This window comes from Rana temporaria, chromosome 9 (genome assembly GCF_905171775.1).
Source record: "Rana temporaria chromosome 9, aRanTem1.1, whole genome shotgun sequence".
NCBI lineage: Eukaryota > Metazoa > Chordata > Amphibia > Anura > Ranidae > Rana > Rana temporaria.
The window spans coordinates 58071583-58096616 of NC_053497.1; the positions used below are offsets into that span (position 1 = coordinate 58071583).

Below are 25034 nucleotides of genomic sequence, written 5' to 3' on the forward strand. Positions count from 1 at the left end.
ATTGCAGTAACTATTCTGGCCACATCACTAACGATCTCTGGATAAACAAGGATGGCTTCTTCAACAGTAAGTTTTGATGAGCGATCATACTTTTCAACTTCTTTTAGTGCTTTATAAAACTCCTGTTGGAATTTTTTTATTTGGACACTTACTGGTTCTCTAACATGCGTTCCCTGTAAAAGCAGAACACAGCCCTGACCAGGAGTGGCTATTCCCTTTTCCCTTACGGGCCATAAGTGTAGGGCTTGGTTCACACTTGTGTGGGTGGTTCCTGCTACGGGTCTTCACCTGTTCCACAAGCACCTGCACAGAAAAACACGAGATGTGTGCACATGTTATTAATCCTAATGGTACCCGCACGTACTGAAAATCGCAGCAGCTGCTTCCCACGTTTGGCACTGCACTTGGGTTTCCGTGCACCTGCGATTTGACAAATGGAGCAGGAACCTTTTCCCTGCATTTTCATTTTTTTTTTTTTTCTTAATTCGTGTTCAAAACTGATGAGAAGTGTTTCCCATAGAAGGCAATGAGCCTGTAATTTGCATCTGAATTGCACCGCAGTGCTCTGAAAACACACAGGACTTTTTTTAAATTTTGCAGTGAATTCGCTCTGCCGCTGCACTGCAGATATGTGAGCTGGCTCCATGGAAAGCCGCTTTGGTTCACATGTAATATGAATTGGATGCGACTCAAAACATGTGAACAAAGCCTCTTTTGGCTTTTCTGTTTTGTATGAACTGAAAAACGTATTGTTTTATAATCTGATCCCTGCTTATGTTCATAGAATTAAAAAAAGTTGTACTCTGGTTGAATAGCAAGTGCCGTACCAGCCCACCTCCTTCGATTGGGCAAAAAAAAAACACTTCCAGATTTGACAGAATAGTGGTAGCCAATTCCTTGATTGGCAGCACAGTGCTTGGTGCCTAAACCACTTATTGCCAGGTCTGAGCTTGGGGTCAGGGTCTCCTTAAATTACTATTGATTTTTCAGATCTTCAGATGAATTAACTTTTCAGCAGTAATAAGTGTATAGAACATGTAAGAAAAGTTTGCTGCCCCAACACCTTTTGGCAGAAGTAACCAAACTAAGGTTCAGAAGCTGAAAGCTAATGTAGTGAGGATATATTGTATAACCCAGCTGTGTTGCATGTCCTGAACTTTAGGTCCCACTGCTTTGATAGTTCATTGTGTCATTGTCTCTTTCAGGCCAGCATCAATGGCTCTGTCGGCACTGAAGCAGCTGTTGTTCCTGACCAACAGAATCCAAACGAGCAGCCGCCACAGCCACCTCCCCCCAATGCATGGCAGGTGATTAAAGGAGTTTTCTTCAGGTAAGTGAGCTACTATGAATGGTTTCTATCATTTCTCTGTCGTACATCACAGGGTACTTAATATTCATGACTATTTTGGTTTTGCTGCATTATTATGTTGAATTGACTCTAGCCAAAAAAGAAGGAATTCCCTGCCAAGGCATAGCCACACCCGTTCAGTCAAGCCTCAATGTGTATTTTGAACATCCCTGCTGGGGTAGGGAAATGCTTCACTTGGATGGGTTGCCTGTGGCCTGAAGTTCAAGAGGAACATACCTGGATTCCGCGAACATACCTGGAATCCGCATGCAAGAACGGAGACAGACTGTAATAATGCCGGTCAGTGCCACATATCTAGGGTATGATATATCGATTGACCTCACTGGCCGGTTGCTTTACAGCAGGGGTTTGCAACCTCAGCCCTCCAGCTGTGGTGAAATACAAATACCATTATGCCTCTAAGAGTCATGCCTGTGATTGTTGGGGTCTTGCAATGTCTCATGGGACTTGTAGTTTAAAAACAGCTGGAAGGCCGAGGTTGCCTACCCCTGCTTTATAGGTTCCATGGTATTGGTTCCCTTGAGGGAAAGGGTGGCATATTTGAGTACCTGAAGGTCCTACGAGGGGGAGCAAGCTGTGAAGATTGGGCCTTCTGACACTGCAACATGTACTGGTGAGTGCCTCTGTGTTGAAGCATGTGGCAGTTTTCCTCTGTGTTTTTGGGTGGTGCAGGCAAAATTGTACATGCTAAGTGATATAGTGCAGTCGAGATGTTCAGAAGGGCGTGGCGTTCATCCCCAAAAAAAGAACAGTCTTCCTTGCAGCTCTGGGAAAGGGTCATTGTACGTGTGGTGGGAGGATAAAGGTCTCGTGGCTTCCATACCAACCTGTTTACCGATCCCTAGCCAAATGGAGATGTCTGGTCCCTTCCAGACATAAAGGGTCTCAATAATTTTTGAGAGCACAGAAATTCAGGATGGAGTCCACCTGCTTGGTAATTGATTTGTTTCATCAGAGGGACTTTCTGGCTTCAAATAATATTAAGAATGCCTACACATCCCAATTTTTCCAGCTTGGTCCACAGTAGAGGATCCCTCACTACCAGTTTCTGATGTGGCCATTTAGTCTATTAACCTCCATAGTATTTACCAAGGGTGCTGGCTCGGGTTCTTGGGTAGTTGAGGGCCTGGGGTATCCCCATTGTGAGATATGACGACGACCTTCTATTTATGGAACTATCGGCTCAAAAGCTGGTATCAAATATCCATCAGACGGTACAGGTCCGGAAAGATTTGATTGGATGCTGAACCTTTTAGATGTCTGCTTTGGCTCTGATCCAACTCCTAAGTATTTAGGCTTAGTCCTCAGCACAGACTCTCGGTATGGGACGAATGCCAGGAATCCTTGAACCTGACCTGCTAATGCATCTGACTCCCAAGACCAAGTTATGACCGCAGATTCCAGTTTGTTGTGCTTTGTGTTCTGGAGAACATAGTTGTCAGAAGTACAAAATATAAATTTTTATAAGTGGTACCTTCGTCCCATCAAAGTTTAAACGAGAAATTGGAAGAAAGCTGGGGTTTGCACTTTAATGGTAACGTATATTAACTGATATCAGGTAAAATTTAAGATGATACAAAAAAAGTTTTATTACAAAGACAAGATAAATGTTACATATAGAATAAAGTTATTTGATCATGACAAATATAGAGTAGCTAAACATCCCATAATTTTAGATAGAATATCAATACCATCCATAATATATTGATTTTAGATTGCTCAACATGTTTTGCAGCTTTTTGTATTACCCGCTTCTTCAGGAGCGTTGCTTACACATACATTGTCAGATGGTATATACATAAGGTTGTCATGAGACATAGGGAATAGTGCCAGAGGATAGAGCCAGGGACCGGAGCATATAATGACCCACCCCAGAGGACATAGGTATTCCTGGAGGGACATCCACATTCGATATAAATCTTTCGTGTGGGGAAGGCCCCTTTATACAAAGCTGTGGCTGTCAGTGGTGACACCAAGATCGCCTCTAAACATGGTGGTGATCTGTAGTCCTCTTACACAAGTATGCCCAGGAGAGTTTGTGCTGATTGAAAAGTGTGTGTACAAACAATACACCCTTTGTTAACCAGGGAAGGGAAGTTCCCTATACATGCAGTCTTCATATATAGGATGCCCATAAAAAAGAGCACAGTAAGTGGATTCAAAGTCTCCCAGGTATTTGTGTGTAGGGTTTCGGTGGGTATTGTCACCATTGACAGCAACAGAAAGGATGCCCGAACGCTCCCCATACATGGCATACGTATGTCACAGCTCTCTGCTCAGACCAGATGGGAGAGCTGAGCGATCAGTGGTGTTTGATTGCTCAGCTCTCACTTTAGAGCCGGCAGGGGACAAATGCAGATTTGGGTTGTTGCTGCATTTTTATTTTCATAATACCGACAGTTCCTTCTTGAAGAATTCTCTTGGAAAATGTATCTTTTTTTTTTTTTTTTTGTGTACGGACTCCGCTTTGCTCAGCGGGGATCGCTCCATCGATCCCTGATGAGCAGGCAGATGACAGGTCGGTCTCTGCACAATGCGCAGGGACCGTCCTGTCAGAACGCCGCTTTCCCCTATGGGGGTTCAGATGAAGACGGACCTTGGAGTCCGTTTTAATCCGATCTGCCAGACAGATGGAAAATTAGGGTTTCCATCCATCACACTCGGGGTGGGTCAGATGTCAGCGGGCATGTCACTGCTGACACTTGTGGCTCCATAGACCTGCACAGAGCATCCGTTCAGGTCCACCTAAAAAATCGACAGTGTTAAAAGGGCCTTAAGGAACACCGTATTTTAAGTGAATTGGAGAGAAGTGGGCAGGTTTTACAACAGGAAGCCGGGTGGAGGCAGAAAACAAGACTGTAGCATGTAGCTCCTGGACACCACATTACTTACCCAGGCATCCAAGATGCTTTATGATCAGGTGTCCCCACTTGTCTCTGAATAATTGAAACCTGTGTTCCTTAATAAACTTCAAGAAATGGTTTCCTGTTTGTTTGTTTTTTGCAACACCCTGTTTAATGGCGATCACTGTCAAATGACAGTGATCCCCAGCTGGGATTCGATGTGTTCATCTTTCAGCTCCTTTGCTGAAACTTTGTATGTTTTGGTACCAAGTTTGTGTGCATATTCTGCCCACTTAAACACGTATCCATAGATGCATGTGTATGTATGCATGCTGTCACACTGGGGAACAGATTCCCTTTAGATCTGAAAGACTTATCTGTATGCAGACTTGAAGATTCGTTCACCATACCATTTTAAGAGGTAATATAATTCTGCTGTAACTAGTGTAGGTACTATTGTCCCTTCTGAGCAAACACGTTATTCAATAGGCACCAGAAACATTAAAATAATCCAGAATTTCCAGCTGAGTCAAATTGTGTGTCTTTTCTGGGTGCCCACTGCTGCTCTTCTACCAGTTTCTACGTTGGCAGTCTGACAGGCCTAATGCTGTCAGATATTGTAAGGCTCTATGTTGGGAAGAGTGCTTTGCAGCCTGGAAGCATCACCAGTAAACTGTCTGCACAGGTGAGATATTCTGTGCAGATGGTTTACCAGCCATGGGATTGATTCTTGGCATTTCATTAATAACAATTAACTAAGCTTGATCACACCATTTGCAGTGACATGCATTTTCTGCACTCCATAAACGCAGGTCATTACTAGGACACATAGAAAATAATCGTCTTCTAGGTGCCCCGTTCACACCATAATGACGATGTGCAGTGTGGAAACATTTTTCTGTGGCAGAATGCAATGTGGTGTTGTGCAGTGGCATGAATGACGTGTCTGTGACACTTCAAAATAACAGAAAAGGGTAACCCGTTTGAGTCGCATTGTACCATGCTCAGCCTGAGCTTTCACTGACAAATGCCCCCATGGTAAAACTGTTTTCCTGTGTGGGCCACTTTGAACATAGCTTAGAATTTGTTCCATGCCACCTTCCAATTCCATTAATTTCTTCTGGTGGTGTTTAAAGATTGTTCAGGTATCATAGATGTATTGCATCCCCCTTTAGCCAAGAAATGACTGCATGGTTTTCTAAGGTATGAGGATGACAACCATTTGTGACCAGCAGGTGGCAATGCATCACAGTAGTCGGTAAGGATGCTGTTTTCATAGAGTGAAGTCTTGCACAGGGAGGAACTGTAACCTGAACTGTTGTGAATTTGTAACGGTAGTAATCAGATATTTATATAAGGTCCATTTTTCTTTCTTTTACAGGATTTTTATAATATGGGCCATCAGCAGTTGGTTTCGCAGAGGCTCGTCACCCCAGGACACAGCCACATCCACCGGGGTTGCCCGGCCACCAAGCCGCAATCTTTTTCCGAGAGACACTTTAATGGTATGCTTGTTACATCCAGACCACTAGCATTGACGAGGGTGCAAATACAGCTTTAGAGGGTTGTTTTGGGTTGCCCACAGATTTAAAGCTCTGTTCCATCCAGATATGAAGTAAACCCTCAGGATTGCCGTTATGTACTTATTCATGAAAAGGTATTTTTCAATGCCACTCGTTTAGGTACCTGTATTTGATTTGGTTTTGGTTTGTTGTAATGCCCTGCACAGCAGCACTGAGGTGGGGGAAGAAGGGGTGGTGCTTTGGGCCAATGATATATTCTGCATCCATAGGTGCCAAAAAGAAACATGCAGAGAGATGATCTTCTTAGTCTGCAGGGTTTTACCACCCCGCAACTGTAAATGAGGCCTAACGAGCTTTGTCGTAAAAGAACTACATGATATATGGTAGAATTTTGATTTGATAGTTTCCTTTTAAAGCTCCTCTATTTCTTATGATTGATGTTTGATTCTTGTATTACAGGACCTTCATGTTTTCTTGTCGGAGAATGAACACTTCACAGAGTTTAACTCCACTGCAGCGCTCTTCTGGGAGCAAAGGGACTTGGTGTACGGAGACTGGGGCAGTGGTGAGAATGGAGATGGCTGCTATGAGCAGTATTCAGAAATCAGTGTTCCAGAGGTGAGCTTCTTCTGGATTGTTTAATGAGCTCTTCACCACTGGAATATCGGTGTTTTGTAGATTAGGATCAGATATCTGATGCAAGAATACTGGGAGATGGGTTCCTCTTCAAATGTGCATTAATTCCATTGAAATGCTTTGTATAATAAACGAGCATCTCTTTGTGTTAAAGAAGAACTTTGATGTTAAGTTACCATCTAAACAGAGAACATTGTTTAGGAGATCCGCTTATGTGCACATTATGGTCCCTCCTGCCTTTAGAAATGAATGTTGTAGTAAACACTTACATATACCCACTTCAGCCCCGGACCATTTGGCTGGCCAATGACCAGAGCCCTTTTTGCAATTTGGCACTGCGTTGCTTTAACTGACAATTGTGCGGTCGTGCGACGTGGCTCCCAAACAAAATTGACTTCCTTTTTTTTTTTTTTTTTTTTTTTTCACAAATAGAGCTTTCTGGTATTTGATCACCTCCTGCAGGTTTTATTTTTTGCGTTTTAAACAAAAATAGAGTGACAATTTTGAGGAAAAAAACACTATTTTTTACTTGTTGCTATAATAAATATCCCCCAAAAATATATATAGGGGATAGTTTTATGGCATTTTTATAATTTTTTTTTTTTTTACTACTAATGGTGGTGATTTTTATTGTGACTGCGACATTATGGCGGACACATCAAACACTTGACGCCATTTTGGTACCATTGTCATTGATACAGCAACCAGTGCTATAAAAACGCATTACTGTAAAAATTACAGACAGTGAAGGGGTTAACCAGTAGGGGGGGCGTGCAAAAACAATAAGGATATGGACAGCCGCACTCCAGTAACTTGAAAAAGACGTGCCCTTTATTGGGTACAGGAAAAAATGCACTACAGGTATCAGCACACAGTGGGATAAACAGCTAACGCGTTTCGCATTGAGTGCCAATGCTTAATCATAGCTATTAGCTATGTCCATATCCTTATTGTTTTTGCACATCCAGTGCATTGCCAGCACCCATCTGCTTCTGAGTGGACATCAATTACCTTAGTGAGCTCACCTGGAGCGGCAACTCTCTTCCTGTAACCAGTAGGGGGCGCTGAAGGGGTTAAGTGTGTCCTAGGGAGTGATTCCAACTGTAAGGGGATGGGCTATGTGTGACACGACACTGATCACTGCTAACTATTACAGGAAGCTGTGATCAGTGTCTTGTTTACATCAGTATTTCCCTGTTCTTCCTCTCCGTGAGATGATCGCGGGTATCCCTGTGGACATAGAGTCCGCGGGACCTGCGGTCGGACTCGTGGAGCTTGCGGAGGCCACAATGTTGCATCACAAAGGGGACATACAATTACGTCCATCTGCCCAGCCGTGCCACTGTACCAACGTATATCATTGTGCGCTGGTCCTTAAGCGGATACTCAGTGAAGTGACTGACCTCAGGTGATGCACAGAGATTAACCAAATCCTCCTACATAAATTGCAGAATGTATACGTTTTTCTGAGTTAAAAAAAAAAAGGGGAGAGTGGAGAGCTGAAGTTACTCAGTAGAGCTCAGTGAGCAAAGCTCTGACAGTTGTTTGGAGGAAGGAGACACACCCCCTTCACACAGGAACAGAGCTGAAGCTGTCAATCAACTGGAGGTCCCTCCCCTGTCCTTGTTTTTTTTTTTTTCTTGGTGTCAGAAAAACTTGTCAGAAGTTATTCATTCTGATAGCAGAGGAACAAAGGGTAAAACAGAAATGACACCCAAACAGAAAGTACACGCTATAGAGCAGGCATCTCAAACTGGCGGCCCTCCAGCTGTTGCAAAACTACAAGTCCAATGAGGCATTGCAAGAATGACAGTTACCAGCATGACTCCCACAGGCAGAGGCATGATGGGACTTGTAGTTTTACAACAGCTGGAGGGCCACCAGTTTGAGACCCTTGCTATAGAGGGATATGTTTTGTTCATATTTTATGTCTGAGGTTTACAGTACAGCAACTGTAAGGCAAAATATCTAAGGTACACATGCCATGAGAAGAGCTATAAATGCTGCCATTGATTCTGCTGAAAATGCTAGTTGACTGGCTATCATGATGTCCTGCAGCCTTTATTTTATTTGAGTCATGCAACAAGTATGCAGATCAAGAAAGTCTGAGGTCAATCAGAAGCCCTAATCTGTGTACTTGTTGTTGTGGGTCAGTGACTCCAAAGTAATGAAACGAGAGGGTCCGTAGGACAGACTGGCCATTGGCATTATTATTATTAGGCTGTTACTGAGGTAGTTTAGTTTGTTGCGCAGATGGTGACATAAAAATTCATATAGCACTGCATGTTTAATAACTGAGATTCTGCTTCTTGGTCTGTCTTAGGGAGTACAGAATAATGGCTCCTATTATATTCACGTATATCTGACAAAGAGTGGCTTCCACCCAGACCCCAGCCAGAAGGCCATATATCGGAGGCTGGCCACTGTCCATACATCTCGCAGTAAGAAGTTTTATTCTCATATTCTTTTTCTTCTAAGTTTGCATTTATTTTGTATTTCCTCTCACTTTATTTACCAAAGATTTATTCAGCTGCATACAAAATGCTTTCCCGGAAGCGGTAGGTAAGCTATTAGAAAACAGTCAGGCTGTGTCCGATAAGCCTTCTAAATGATAGAGCTCAGAAAATTGAATAAAAAAATTATTATTGAACTCCATTCTAAATGCTTAGGGCCCTTTCACACCTATGCGATGCAGCAGCTTTGTTAACACAACGCATAGAAACACACCATGCACACCTTAGAGGAAAATGAACAAATGAGCAACATTGCAATGTACTAAGGTAACATACCTGCGTTGTAATGCAAGATAACGCACTACTATGCGTTGCTGGGCACTACAGTAACACAAATGGTGCATGTCTGGTTTTAGGTCTATTATGGTGTGTTGATGGCCCATTTTAAATTAAAAAGTTGGCTTAACGCAACGCATATTAATGGATTGGTTTGCTGCTAATGTGTCCTAAACTGCCCGCCATCTCCTTGTTACCCCTTCCTGTTTTTAACTGAGGGGGGGGGGGGCTAGTTATTGGAAAGAGCACGTGTTTATGTGGCGATCGCTGTCCTAATGACTGCCTGAAAACCAGATTTGCTTACTTGCTGTCCAATTCCTTCACAGTTCCAACCTACTTAGGGAACTTCTGGCAAGTTTTTTTTTTTAATGTGCGTTTTCTACTTGCCATTCTAGTCTGTGAGTTTCCGGCTTTAAAGTACTTACAGATATAAGGATGGTTGAATGATCCAACCAAACGTGAAGCGTTCATGTGTCTGTAGCTTTTCCCTTGTGCTCCTCTGGCAGGGGAAGAATTGACTTGCAAGAGTCGGTTCACACATAGCAGCGGCACGACTTCGGGGGCGACTCTGCAAGTCGTCCTGAGGACGACTTCAGAGGCGCCCCCGAAATACTACAGGAACCTTTTTTCTAAGTCGGAGCGACTATTAGAACGGTTCCAAAGCATTGCATGTGGCGCGACACGTCAGGCGGCTGAGCCGCCTGTCGTGTCGCCCCAGTGTGAACCGGGTCTTAGGGTGACTTTTCTTTTTTCTATAGACACTAATATGCATGTTCACACAATGGGGAAGTTAAAGTGGTTGTAATTTTATGCATTTAAGATAAAAAACCTTCCGTGTGCAGCAGCCCCCCCCCCCTGATACTTGCCTGAGCCCACCTCGATCAGCGATGTTGCATGAGTGACTCGGCTGGCCAGGAATTTCCCTCCTGATTGGCTGAGACAGCAGTGGAGCGCCATTGGCTCCCACTGCTGTCAGTTAGTGAGTCAATGGGGGGGGGCAGGCTGCGGCTCTGTGTCTGAATGGACACACAGAAGTGGCTCTGCTCGGGTGCCCCCATAGCAAGCTGCTTGCTGTGGAGGCACTCAGCAGGAGGGAGGGGCCAGAGGTGCTGAAGAGGGACCCAAGAAGAGGATCTAGGCTGCTCTGTGCAAAACCACTGCACAGAGCAGGTAAGTATGACATGATTTTTTTTATTTAAAAAAACAAAACAAAACAAGACTTTAGTATTACTTTAACATATTTGTGGTAGCGTTCAATACTGAGAGAGCTTGTTCGGTGGCCGGACCTGGCTGCTACGGTTTTCACAAAAATGTAGGCCTCTTGCACATGAGTAAAAAAAAAGGTTTGCAGCATCTGTTATTTTACGGCTCTGAACACTGCTACATTGTTGGTGGGAACTTTAAGATCTGTAATGCAGCATTAGGCTAAGAGCCATGAAAAGAACATTTTAAGTTTTGAGTTGTCTTAATTGTAATGAATATGCAAGCGTATACACGTAACTTGAAATGCAAGCAGCTAGAGGATGTTTTTGCTGGCCTTTTGCCAGCAAGATCTGCATATTAACATTGCCAATTTTTAATGTCCCATGTGCAAGAGGCTTCACGCTCTTTGATTCTTCTCTTTTGGGTGTATTTTCCCATTTCCCTTTTTACCTTCTGTTTTAGGCTTCATGTTAATGGTCTTACAGGGGCTGTGCAGAGGGCAGAGCCTGTATAATTGCCCTGCTAGGACCCACTGGCATCACGTACAGCCAGCCATTGAGATGAATTAGATGATGCGGCCGTTACCCATTGACATCTGGGCCCAGAAGAGTGATTGCACAGACTCTGCACGTTGTATTGCTGTGTACATGAAGCCTTACTTTTTTTATTCCTTGCTTGACCCCCCCCCCCCCCTTTTTTTTATTTCACTCCTAATGTCTCTTTCTTATCTTTCCTGTGTAACCCACCTTGTTTTTTGTTGTGGTTTCCTTATTGCTTCATTCTAAACACTTGACTCTTTTGTAGTGATTAATAAGTACAAGCGCAAACGGTTCCTCAAGACCAAAAATCTTCTGACAGGGGAGACGGAGGTTGATCCAGAGATAATCAAGGTGTGATTCACAGATTCAGTCAGATTGAGTTGTCATTATCTGTGCTTTTACATTTTTGTAATGTCTAACAATCCTTCCCTTTTCTTTTTTTTCAGAGGGCTGAAGATTTTGGACCAATTGAAATAATCTCTCACTGGCATCCAAATATAACAATTAACATTGTTGATGATCACACTCCATGGGTGCAAGGAAGTGTCCCGCCACCTTTAGACCAATGTAAGTAGGGGCCTGGTTTGAGACAGTACATTTCAGTATCCATGAAAATAACAGCAGTACGTATTTTTCCAGATTTTAATGTTGGTCTTACTCTGCAGCATTTCTACGATTTGATTATTCAGTATAGTTTCTGACCAAGACTTGCTGTTGAATTTATTAAGGGTGCTTTCACACTGAGGCGGCGTCGGCGGTAAAGCGCAGCTATTTTTGGTGGCGCCTTACCGTGTTTTTGCGGAGGTATTCGGCTGCTAACGGGGCGCTTTTAACCCCCTGTAGCTGGCAAAAAAGGGGTAAGCGATTCTTTTACCGTCGTTTTGCGGCACTATTGGGCCGCTAACAGGTCGGTTTTTTAATTCTCCCCCCCCCCCCCCCAGCGGCCGAGAAAGTATTAAAACTGCCAGCAAAGTGCTGCTGTAGTGGCACTTTGCTGGCGGTCCGGCGGGTCTGCCCATTGATTTGGACAGGGGCGCTGTAGGAGCGGTGTATTGCTCCTACAGCGCCTCAAAGATGCGGCTAGCAAAACTTTTTTTACCGTCCTGCCAGTGCACCGCTCCAGTGTGTAAGCCCTCAGGCTTTCACACTAGAGTGAATGGAACCCCTCTTTCAGGGTGCTTTGCAGGCGCTATTTTTAGCGTTCAAGCGCCTCAGTGTGAAAGGGGTCTAAAGGTGCAACCTAGCTAATTTTCTGTAAATTTTGTTTAACACTCAGGGGTGTGGAAAAAAAACTACTACTTATCATAGGGACTAAATCAGGGACCCAATCTACTTGTCCCTCATGATAATCTACTTGTCCCAATAAAAAACATATTTTTTTTAATCTGAGGTGTTTTTAGGAATAGTAGTAGGAACAAAGGGGCGCCAGACTAAGTGCAGCATTAAAAACAGGGATTTAAATAAAAGATCAAGACAAGTGACAACTCATGAAATGGTAGATAAAAACAAGCGTTTTGGACAGACATGTCCGTCCCAAGGCTTCTCTGATCGTCCCATTGCTGTGGCTGCCTCGCATGCAGGCTGTGTTGGTCTGTGTATCCTGGATGGGAGCAGGAAGCGGCCAAATGCCACCGTGACCAGCGTGGCATGCAAAACGTCGCCGGATGTGATGTCACACAGGGGGCATGTGGGACGTGATGACGATACGCATTGACATCTGGTCCCAGAAGAGTGATTGCACGGACTCTGCACGTTGTATGGCTGTGTACATGACCTTGCTAGTTTTAACCCAACTGTTCATTGCCCCAATCCTACATGTTGCCTCTCCTCGAATATGTATGTCAATACCCTAAGGCCGGGTACACACGGACAAACATGTATGGTGAAAGCGGTCCGTCGGACCGTTTTCACCATACATGTCTGCCAGAGGGCTTCTGTACGATGGTTGTACACACCATCGTACAGAAGTCCGCGCGTAAACAATACGCGGGGCGTGTCCGCGGTGTCGCCGCGTCGATGACGCGGTGTCGCCGCGACAATGACGCGGCGACGTGGGCGGCCCGCCTTTAAAATGCTTCCACGCATGCGTCGAAGTCATTCGACGCATGCGAGGGACGGCGGGCGCCTGGACATGTACGGTAGGTCTGTACTGACGACCGTACATGTCCGAGCGGGCTGAATTCCAGCGGGCTGTTTTAAAACAAGTCCAGGAATATTTGCCCGCTGGGAAAAGGCCCGGCGGGCAAATGTTTGCTGGAATTCGGCCCGCTCGCGCCCACACACGAGCAAACATGTCTGCTGAAACTGGCCTGCGGGCCAGTTTCAGCAGACATGTTTGCTCGTGAGTATGGGGCCTAAGGCTACTTGTACACTAGCCTACCCTGACTGCAGCCATGGGAAAATGCAATACGCTGTAATTTGCATTTTCCAGTGGTCAAAACATTCCTATCCTAAATGCAATTCTTCCACGTTCAGGAGAAGGTTTACCCTCGCCTAAACAAGGCGGCTCCTAAACTCTGCTAAAAGCCTATGTGTACATTGACACGCAGGCTTTTATGGAGTTGAGTTTAGGAGCTTTGGCAAAAAAAAGCCAAAAGCTCCTAAACTTCAGTTTAGGAGCTGCCAGTATACATGAAGCTTTATTTCTTTGGGGAGATGTCTCCAAGGAACCACAATGTACCAAAAAATGTTAAATATGTATCTGGCACCTACTAAATGGTAACTGTTCCAATGTAACTCAGTGTACCCTCTCCCTTTCATCCGATATCCAAATATACCCTTTGAGAAAAATGAGAAAAAAGCAAATGTTTTTTTTTTCTGTAACGTGTGGTTGCAGGAAAGAATCGCACCGTCTATGGCCGGACTAAGAACCATTGGTTGCCGTACTTTTTAGGATAATCACAGTAGTGGTTTTGTCATAGCAACAAATTGGGTTAGAGTTTTTATCTTTGTGGTGTGGATTGGAAGATTCAGGTCATGATGGATCTTGCTCAGTTACCATTGTGTCATTGAAAAATCTATCTTTTCCTCCTCAGATGTGAAGTTTGATGCCGTCAGCGGTGACTACTACCCTATTTTATACTTTAACGATTACTGGAATCTGCAGAAAGATTACAGCCAAGTAAACTCCAGCGTGACATCACTACCATTACGGATTTCCTTCTGTCCCCTGTCCTTGTGGAGGTGGCAGCTCTATGCATCTCAGAACTCTCGTAGTCCCTGGAACTTTCTGGGAGAAGACCTTTATGAGCAGTCTGATGAAGAACAGGACTCTATTAAGGTGGGTACAGTTGTCAGGACGGGTGGTAATGATATAAAATATAACTTCTTCAGGGTACAGTTGGGTCTAGAAGAATGATCATTCACATGGTCTCTTGCCACCTTTTGTAAAAGAGGATTTAGGCATTTTGGTTATGGTGAAACTCTAGTAATGTTGAGATACCTGTCCTTTATACAGTGGAGAAATGAGTTGATCCCCTGCAGATTTTGTAAGTTTGCACGCCTACAAAGCAATTAAGAGTCTATAATTTTTATCATAGGTGTATTTTAAATGATGGAGTCAGAATGTCAACCAAAAACCTACATAATACAAATGTTATAAATTGAGGTTCAGTGAGTAAAATAAGTATTAGATCCCCAAAAAACATGACTTACTACTTGTTGGGTGAAACCCCTGTTGTTGGGTAAGACATTTCTTGTTGTTGGTTACCAGGTTTGCACACATCTCGAGGGATTTTGGTCCACTCTTCTTTACAGATCTTCTCTAAATCCTTAAGGTTTCCGGGCTGTCACTTGGCAACTCAGTTTCAGCTCCCTATATACATTTTCTATGGGAGTAAGGTTTGGAGACTGGCTAGGCCACTCAATGACCATAATGTGCTTCTTCTTGAGCCACTCCGTGGTTGCCTTGGTGGTATGTTTTGGGTCATTGTCATGCTGGAAGACCCATCCACAACCCATCTTCAGTGTTCTGGCTGAGGGAAGAAGGTTCTCATCCAAGATTTCACAATACATGGTCCCATCTATTGGCTCCTCAATGCGGCAATGTCGGCCTGTACCTTTAGCAGACAAACAACCCCAAAGCATAATGTTTCCACCTCAGTGCTTGACTGTAGGTATAGTATTCTTAAGGCCATAGTCAGCTTTTTTTCTTCCTCCAAACATGGAAAGTCCCCCTCCCCAAGAAGGCACATGTACAGGCCCGTCTGAAGTTTGCCAATGAACATCTAAAGGATTCAGAGGAGGATTGGGAGTAAGTGCTGTGGTCAGATGAGATCAAAATTGAGCTCTTTGGCATTAGCGCAACTCTTCGCGTTTAGAAAAATGCTGACTATGACCCTAAGAACACCATCTCTACAGTCAAGCACAGAAGTGTAAACATCATGCTTTGGGGTTGTTTCTCTGCAAAGGTACAGGTCAACTTTGCCACATTAAGGGGCCAATGTACGGGCCATGTAATGTAAAATCTTGCATGAGAATCTTCTTCCCTCGGCCAGAACACATGAAGAACCTGAAGATGGGCTGTGGATGGGTTTTCCAAGATGGCAATGACCCATAACATACTGCCAAGGCAACAAAGGAGTGTCTCAAGAAGCACATTTTAATGTCATGGAGTGGCCTAGCCAATCTCCAGACCTTAAAGTGGTTGTCAGCCCCATTCGTGAAATCTGACCTTGGCACATATATCTGTAGTGTTTACTTGTCTCTCTCTCCAAAGCTCCAAGTCATGTGTCTTTCTGCTGCTCCGTTCCTCTGTTATCAGCATAATAACTTCTGAGAACTCCCTGACACAGGAGATAAAAGCAGCAGAACATTTGCATCAGAGAGGATGCTTAGAGATAAGCAGAGAGCTTGTCTATTCAAACTGCAGCTCTGAAAGTTTCTTCGTTCATCTGCCTATGTGGAAGGGGCGTGCCTTTCCTCCAATTAGCTCTCGCATAGTGCAAGCCCACACTTCCCTCCCACTGCTGAAACAGGGGAAAAAATATTTGTAACACAATGTGTATTTTCTAAAGAACGTAAAAATTTGAAGACCGCAGATATACATGTAAAACTTATGTAGGGAGATTTGTTTCATCCCTGTGTATCATCTGAGGCTGTGCACTTCGCTGGGTATAGGAGAGGGTTTACATCACTTTTAATCCTATAGAAAATTCTATTGGGGGAGCTGAAACTTCGAGTTGCCAAGCGACAGTAAAGAAACCTCAGGGATTTAGAGAAGATCTGTAAAAAGGAGTGGGCCAAAATCCCTCCTGAGATGTGTGCAAACCTGGTAACCAACTACAAGAAACCTCTTACCGCTGCACTTGCCAACAATGGTTTCTCCACCAAGTACGAAGTCATGTTTTGCTTGGGGATCAAATACTTATTTTACTCACTGAACTGCAACTCAATTTATAACATTTGTATCATGCATTTTTTTCTGGATTTTTCGGTTGATATTCTATCTTTATCATTTAAAATACACCTATGATAAAAATGGTAGACCTTTCATTTCTTTGTAAGTGAGCAAACTTGCAGGATCAAATTTCCCCACTGTAGGTGAACTGTACATAGTAAAGGATTTTGGCAAATGTGCTTGCAGATTCATACCTGTAGGCCTTACCATGTGTTAACTGAAGGCAGTTGGCACAGAGGATTCCAAAGCAGTGAGCCACATGCAAGTGTAACTACCATCATGAAGCCACCATTTTGTTGAAGTCCAGAGCAGTCGCTTCCTTATTGGATTCTCTCCCTCTCTCCTTGGTCTCAAAAACTGTCACTTTCTTCAATTAAAATATGTACATTTCCAGCCTTGATTGTCTTGGTGAAATTAGGCAGGCCATACATTATACAATTTTCTTTCATGCAGCCACAGGTTGCAGAAAGGAAAATTGACAGATTTCCCCATCAACACAGTCAATGTTGATGGGGAAATCCCTCCTGCAGTGCCATTGTGCTCTGCTGGTGGAGAGCCTTCCCTGCCGGCAAAGTAAAACGATCACTGCTGGCGGCTATAGCCGCCATCAGCAATTGAAAGTCAAAAACCTGACCGGCTGGTTGTACTGAAGTCAACCAGTTTGCGTATAGATGGATTGAATCTTGGCCGGTCCCTGCTGAACCAGCCAAGATTCTATCCAGCTATTTAGATGGGGAGGTTGACAAAAGCTTTACAGTGCTAAGGTTCACAGACTGCTGATGAGGAAGAAAGGAGAGAAAATCAGGGAGATATGAATCCTTGTACGTTTAACTTGCATACCCCCCCCCCCACAGGTGACACCATGTTGTCCTGCCGCTGCTCCTTTCACGAATCGGAACCCCCAAACATTATATATAAGATTTATGCAGTGATCTTTCAACCGTATTTTTTTTTTTTTTGTAGAAAATACACTTTCATTTTAATGCAAAAAACACTATATAACCCAATTTTTTGGTGAAATATAAAAGATATTACGCTGAGTAAATATGTACCTATCAACATGTCATGCTTTAAACTTCCTCGTGAAATGGCGCCAAACCACGGTACCTAAAAATCTCCATAGGCAACACTTTAACTCCAAACTGGTAACCTGTAAAAAATTTAGAGGAGGTCTAGCGCTAGAATTATTGCTCTTGGTATAAAGTTCATGGCGATACCTCACGTGTGGTGTGAACACCACTTACATATGCGGGCATGACCTACGTGTGCGTTTCCCTCTATCCCTTGTGATAGAAATGAGGCATGACAGGTCCTCTCTATGGAGACATTTGGGGTATATAATGCCCCAGAGCTCTCTGTTACCCTGGAAAGCATGAGATTTAAAAAAAAAAAAAGATCTCCGCTTTCCAGCAAAAGCCGGAAGTGACTGCAGAGCATAAGACAAGACCGTGCATTACTGGATTTTAAACAGTATAGGCAATAATTTTTTTTTTTTTTGTTCATCTTTCAAGGTGGCTCTTCTGGAGACAAACCCTTACCTCCTCGCGCTCACTATAACGGTTTCCATTGTACACAGCATCTTTGAGTTTTTGGCGTTTAAGAATGGTACGTTTTTTTATTTATTTTTTTACCTTTTTTTGTAATGTAATGCAGGTTAGCAATTTTAGTTTTATGTCATCACATCCTGTTTATCATCTTATAGATATCCAGTTTTGGAACAGTCGGCAGTCTTTGGAGGGTCTGTCCGTTCGATCTGTCATCTTTGGGGTCTTTCAGTCTCTAGTTGTTCTGCTTTATATCTTGGACAATGAAACCAACTTTGTGGTACAGGTCAGCGTTGGCATTGGTCTGCTTATTGATTTTTGGAAGATTACCAAAGTCATGGATGTCAAGGTAAGGGCTAATCATAGCTAAAGTAAATGTCCAGGATAATGTGGGTCTTTGTTATGAGTTTCTGCATTCTTCATCAACTACTTCAAGAGGAGCTCCAGCCATTTTTGTGTCAAGTCAGCAGCTACAAAAACTGTCACTGACACCATGGCCGGATCTAGAGGGGGTGCTGATTTAGTTGTGCCCCCAGGTGTGTCTCTTCATGGACGATGCACCTGGCTGCTGAGTGCCCCCCCCCCCCCCCATCCCCACACTCTCAGCCAGGACAAGGGGAGAGCAGCTTGGAGCCATACATTTAGCAAAGAAGAAATGACAGAGAGTAGATGCCAGGAGATTAGCGGTCATTGAAGGAGATAGAGGACATGGTAATCTGTGTAATTTGCTATATGGAAGAGCATTCCACTGACAGCAGTAAGGAGAGCACAGCATAACCCACATGTAGACTGGGTTTATCTCTGAACCGGTCGTGGACAAGTTGACCAGCCCATACTGTAAAACTGGCTATCAAAACTGTGGGAGGGAGGGGTTTGCCTGAGAACTATTTTCTCTTCCTGTAAAGATGCTTAAGTTAAGACAGTGAATCCGACTTTGGAGGCGACTTCCATTGAAATCAATGGGTACAAGTTGCCTTAAAGTAGTACAGGAACCTTTTCAGAAGTCAGAGTGACTTCAAGCGGAGTTCCAACCACAATTAGCATTTTTTAAATGTATGTCCTTTCATCCTGCGTTTTTATAATATAAATCCGGTCACTTACTATTTTACAATCCGCCACCGATCCGCATAGATATTCAAAAAAGATAGTTTATAAAACTATGTCTACATTGTTGTCATTTTGCTTGTGGGCATTATGAAGCCTACAAGCACTTCCTGGAAGTCTTGGATGGGGAGTGATAATTGGACAGCGCACTTCATCATGGGAAATGATGACACACATTTCCCAGAAGCATTAGAGGGAGATGATGTCAGAATCCTAGGTGCTTTCAAAGGCAGATTTCGTGGGACCGCATAGCAACAGGCATTTCCAGATGAGTAAAAATATATATATATATATATATATATATATATATATATATATATATATATATATATATATATATATATATATATATATATATATATATATATATATATATATATATATATATATATATATATATATATATATATATAAATAAATAAATATAATATTTTTTTTTTTTTTTTTACTTGGTCTAATGAGCACAATAATAAAAAAAAAAAAAAATTGGGATGGAAACTCCACTTTCAGTAGTGTACATTAAGACGGCTCCATTCACTTCAGTGGAATGTCTCATGTCAGGCGACTTTGGGCGAGACAAGTCGGATCCTGAGTCGCTGTAGTGTGAACCGGCACTTAGAGAGTGAAGTTCTGCTTTAACATTTCTGGGAGTTTGGCTACAACACTTTGCAGGACAACGCCTGTGTATAGCTTCAATGACTGAACAAAAAAGACAAAATGTAGGTTGAGTTCAGGTAGAGAGGTAAAGTGTGAGTGCAGGCAGGGAGCTCCTCCAAGCTGCAGCAATGTCAAATGAAAAGATCCATAAGCTGCAAATCATGAAGCAAACCCATGTGCATGATGTGAGATGAATGGCAACTTCAGCCAGGCCACGCCTCCAACATGTTTTGCTCCGCCCCTTGGGCTTAATCATCAGGAACATTAGTCACGTTGCAAAGCTCTGTGCAAACTGATGGCGCTACATAAATCCTGTATAATATAATAATGAGGTGACCTATGTTGTATTGAATTTAAAGATGCAAGCTGCTGGTAGTGTACTTAACATCTGACATTTTGTGTAAAAGGAAATGAAGCCTGGAAGAACTTTGTTACAAATTAAAGCTTTAATTATGAAATATATTTGATTTTGTATTCTTTAGTTTGAACATGTACCTCTCTTTGTTTCTCGCAGCTGGACAGAGAACAGAAGGTGTTTGGAATCTTCCCCCGGTTGATAATAAAGGACAAGTCCACATATATACAATCCTCCACAAAAATATATGATGATGTAAGTGTGTTTTTTTTTTTTTTTTCTTTTTAAAGAGCTTTGGGATAACCGTTTTTTCTGGTAGTCGTTTTAATTGTAGGAAGCACAACAACAAAACGGCCAACCACCCACAAGTGTTTTATACTTTAAACAAACACGTCATAGTGAATTTGATTAAATTACAGTTGGGAAGAGCATCCCTTTTAAATAGGAAGTAAACCCTGATGGGTTTTACTTCCTCTTTTGCCCGCTGCAAAGCCTGCAAATGAAAAGCATAATGGGCTAGTATGCATAGCATACTAGCTCATTATGTGCCACTTACCTGCCAAAGAATCCAGCGATTTCCCCTGTGTAGGCAGCGTCCATCTTTTGTCCCCTCTTCCTTCCGGGCTGCGGACTCCGGCTCTGTGATTCGCCGGAGCCGCGTGACGTTAACAAGTGAAATATCTCCTAAACGGCACATGTTTAGGAGATATTTCCACTACCTATAGGTAAGCCTTATTTTAGGCTTACCTATAGGTAGAAGTAGTCAAAAAGGGTTTACAACCACTTTAAGGCTTCATGTACACGGAACATTGTTCAACTTCTCCTGAATGATTTAACTTGACCGCTAGAAACCGGCATCTAAAAACGTAAGTTTAGCTGTGTTTGCGTCTAGAAGCATTTGAAAAAATTTTATATATTTTTTTTTTTCTGATTAGAATTAAAAATGTCTGTAAACGTAACGCTGCTAAACGCGAGTTGCTGTGTTTGGCACTTGAAATGCCTCTAAACACAGCTTCTGAACACTTTTTTTTTATTTATTTTTTTACCTAGGAACATCTATAAACGACCCTGTGTACACGTACTGATAAGATAACATAGAGGAGAGTTCAGGAGCAGTTAAAAACAAATGCCCAACTGCTCCTAAACGTCCGTTTACCTGCAGCAGTGTACATGAGGCCCTTTTCCCAGGTCCAGCTGGGGAGAAAAAAAAAAAGTCAGCAGCTAGAAACACTGTAGCTGCTGACTTTTAATAAGCACACTTGCCTGTCCAAGGTGCCCATGATGTTGGCTGCCCGACATCGCCTTTTTGGCTTATTTTTTTTTTAGGGTGAACCTCCACTTTAATTGAACGTATCCGTCACTTCTACTATATAAAACTAAATATGTTGCTTTAGAGCATACATGTAATTTCCTTTCATATCTATCAAATTCTCCTCTGTGCCATCTTGGATTACATACACTTTTTATTATATGTAAGCCTAATTTTCTTGAATTTGGGTATAAGCCATGTCCACATGCATGACCCCTGTCCATTGAGAATGCATTGCTGGCCGGTAGGACTTTCTCATTGGGTAGGGAGTAGCAAATAGACTGAACCTAACTGCATGGGTGTGTGGAACTTGTGCCACAAACTATTCCCATCAAAGCAAAGTGGAGACTGGACATTAAAAGAGGTGTCCCGGAATAGGACCACCCAAAGGCGGCAGGGTTGTTTTGTCACAGAGCACGGAGGACAGATTCCATTTAGTACAATGAAAGATCTGATGTTTGACACTTTCCAGAACAAATGCCTATATAGACAGCTTGCAGTATTATTCCTATGATATCTTCTTATCCTTTTGTGGCATGGGTTTTCCCAGCATAGTTTTATCTGCATCTTTCCATTCCCTTTTTTCTGCTTAAAGCCTAACTGCATTTTTGTTTCGTACAATAAATTGAAACTACTTCCCATGCTCTTACATTTTATTTAGATCTACAGTGGGGAAAATTATTTGATCCCCTGTAGATTTTGTAAGTTTGCCCACTTGCAAAGAAATTAAGGGTCTATCATTTTTATCATAGGTGTATTTTAAATGAGACCGAATTTCACCCAAAAATCCTGGGAAAAAAAACACATGATACAAATGTTATAAAACATGACTTGTACTTGGTGGAGAAACCCTTGTTGGCAATCACAGAGGTTAAAATGTTTCTTGTAGTTGGTGACCAGGTTTGTACACATCTCAGGAGGGATTTTGGTCCACAACTCAAAGTTTCATCTCCCTCTGTACATTTTCTTTAGGATTAGGGTCTAGAGACGTTTTACTAGGCCACTCCAGGACCTTAATGTGCTTCTTATTGAGCCACGCCTTTTCTGCCTTGGTGGTATGTTTTGGGTCATTGTCATGCTGGAAGACCCATTTTCTGTGTTTTGGCTGAGGGAAGAAAGTTCTCATCCATGATTTTACAACACATGGCCCCGTTCATTGGCCTCTCAATGCAGAAAAGTTGGCCTGTACCTTTTAGCAGAGAAACATCCACAAAGCATAATGTTTCCACCCTGTGCTTGACTGTAGGGATGGTGTACTTGGGGTCATAGTCAGAATTTTTCTTCCTCCAAACATGGACACGGCGAGTTGAGTTAATGGCAAAGAGCTCAATTTTGGGCTAATCTGACCACAGCACTTTCTCACAATCTTGTTCTTGTTCTGACTATGACCCTAAGAAGACCATTTCTACAGTAAAGCACGGAAATGGAAACCTCATGTTTTGGGGCTTTTTCTCTGCTAAAGGTACAGACCGACTTTGCCGCATTGAAGGGCCAATGGATGGGGCCATGTATTATAAAATCTTGGATGAGAACCTTCTACCCTCAGCCAGAACACTGAAGGGTAGGTCATTGGTTGGGTCTTTGATCATAACAATGACCCAAAGCATACCATTAAGTGGCTCAAGAAGAAGCACATTAGGGTCATGGAGTGGCCTAGACAGTCTCCAGACCCTAATCTTATAGAAACTGTATAGAGGGAGCTGAAACTTCGAGTTGCCAAGAAGTCTTACAGTATTACTAATTTTTTTTTTTTTTTTGGTTACCTGTTTTGAGTTGGAGGAAGTCTAAAATTATTGCTCTTGCTCTAATGTTCACGACGATACCTCACATGTGTGGTTTTAACAGTTTTCATATGTGGCCGCGACTTGCGTATGCGTTCGCTTCTGCGTACGAGCACACGGGGACAATGCGCTTTACATTTTATTTTTTTGGTAATTTTGATCACTTTTATTCCTATTACAATGAATGTAAACATCCCTTGTGATAGAAATGTGGCATGACTGGTACTCTTTACAATGAGATATTGGGTCAATAAGACCCCACATCACACCACCTAGGCTGGGAAGCCTGCAATAAAATAAAAATAAATCGCGGCTTCCTAGCCGAGGCAGTGACGATTGTCTGTCTGAATGCAGAGACCGTGCGTGATGTCATAACATAGCGCCCTGGCCTCCTCCAGTCACCATCTGGTCTGCCAAAAATCTCTATGGTAAACATCTGGGGATCGTATCGGTGAGTCGGTAGAAGCACAGGAGGGCGGATGTCCCCTCTCGCCTCCCGTAAGAATGATCAGGCAGCGGAACAGCCACTATGATCGTTCTTATGGTGTAGGAAATCGCCGGCTAAAAAAGCTGATATCTGAATGATGCCTTTTAGTAGCTACAGGTATCATTTAGATATACCCACTCAGTCAAGGTTGTCACATGACTGCGGGCGGGAAGTGATTTAAGGATTTAGCGAAGATCTGTAAAGAAGAGTAGACAAAAATCCCTCCTGAAATGTGTGCAAACCTGGTAACCAACTACAAGAAATGTCTTGCCAATAAGGGTTTCTCCACCAAGTCATGTTTTACTTGGAGATCAAATACTTATTTTACTCGCTGAACTGCAACTCAATGTATAACATTTGTATCATGTTTTATTCTGGATTTTTGGTTGATATTTTGTCTCTATCATTTAAAATACACCTATGATAAAAATTATACACCCTTCAAGTGGGCAAACTTACAAAATCTGCAGCGGATCAAATAATTTCCCCACTGTAAATATATTGTTTTAATGTTTTTTAAGCCCCACTGGAATTTTCTTTGACTTGGGGGCATTGTTGCCTATGAAGGGAGTAAAAGCCATGAACTGCACTGTGGATGACTGTCTTGTTGGCTACAGAGGTAAACTGGTATTGTGAATAACTGAGACAAAATAAGGTAAACATATCAATACGGTTCATAGTCTATGCCTAGTGATCAGCAGTCTCTGAGCTTAGAACATGATGCACTTTTTTACCCCAAATGTAATCGCGTTATTTGTTGTGTTTCCAGATGGCATTCCGGTACCTGTCCTGGATCCTCTACCCACTGCTGGGATGCTATGCAGTATACAGTCTGCTGTACATAGAGCACAAGGGATGGTATTCCTGGGTACTCGGTATGCTGTATGGCTTCCTCCTCACATTTGGTAAGATTAACCACTTGCTTACTGGGCACATAAACCCCCTTCGTTCCCAGGCGAAATTTCAGCTTACGGCACTGCGTCGCTTTAACTGACATTTGCGCGGTCGTGCGACGTGGGTCCCAAACAAAATTGACGTCCTTTTTTCCCCACAAATAGAGCTTTATTTTGGTGGTATTTGATCACCTCCTGCGGTTTTTATTTTTTGCGCTATAAACAAAAAAAGAGCGACAATTTAAAAAAAATATATATATTTTTTTACTTGTTGCTATAATAAATATCCCAATTTTTTTTTTTTTTTTTTTAAATAATTTTTTTCTCCGTTAAGGCCGATACGCATTTTTTGACGTATTTTTGTAAAAAAAAAAAATCGCAATAAGCGCAAAAGTTATAGCACCTACAAAATAGGGGACAGAATTATGATTTTTATTTTTTTATACTAGTAATGGTGGCGATCTGCGATTTTTATTGGGAGTGCAATATTGCGACAGTCGTATCGGACACTTTTGACACAAATTTGGCGCCATTCACATTTATACAGCGATCAGTGCTATAAAAATGCACTAATTACTGTATAAATGTGACTGGCAGTGAAGGG

The 25034-nt window shown here is 42.6% G+C and overlaps 1 protein-coding gene across 1 annotated transcript in view; it reads left to right on the forward strand.

The window, feature by feature from the left end:
* CLPTM1 (CLPTM1 regulator of GABA type A receptor forward trafficking) overlaps positions 1–25034 on the forward strand; it is a 45525-nt gene that overhangs the window by 14845 nt on the left and 5646 nt on the right. The window contains exons 2-12 of the mRNA XM_040323568.1: positions 1206–1330; positions 5594–5717; positions 6195–6353; positions 8695–8812; positions 11168–11253; positions 11349–11469; positions 13938–14182; positions 17812–17905; positions 18003–18193; positions 20120–20215; positions 24307–24442. Of these exons, the coding sequence (XP_040179502.1) occupies positions 1206–1330; positions 5594–5717; positions 6195–6353; positions 8695–8812; positions 11168–11253; positions 11349–11469; positions 13938–14182; positions 17812–17905; positions 18003–18193; positions 20120–20215; positions 24307–24442 (1495 nt within the window). The remainder of the gene's footprint in view (positions 1–1205; positions 1331–5593; positions 5718–6194; positions 6354–8694; positions 8813–11167; positions 11254–11348; positions 11470–13937; positions 14183–17811; positions 17906–18002; positions 18194–20119; positions 20216–24306; positions 24443–25034) is intronic.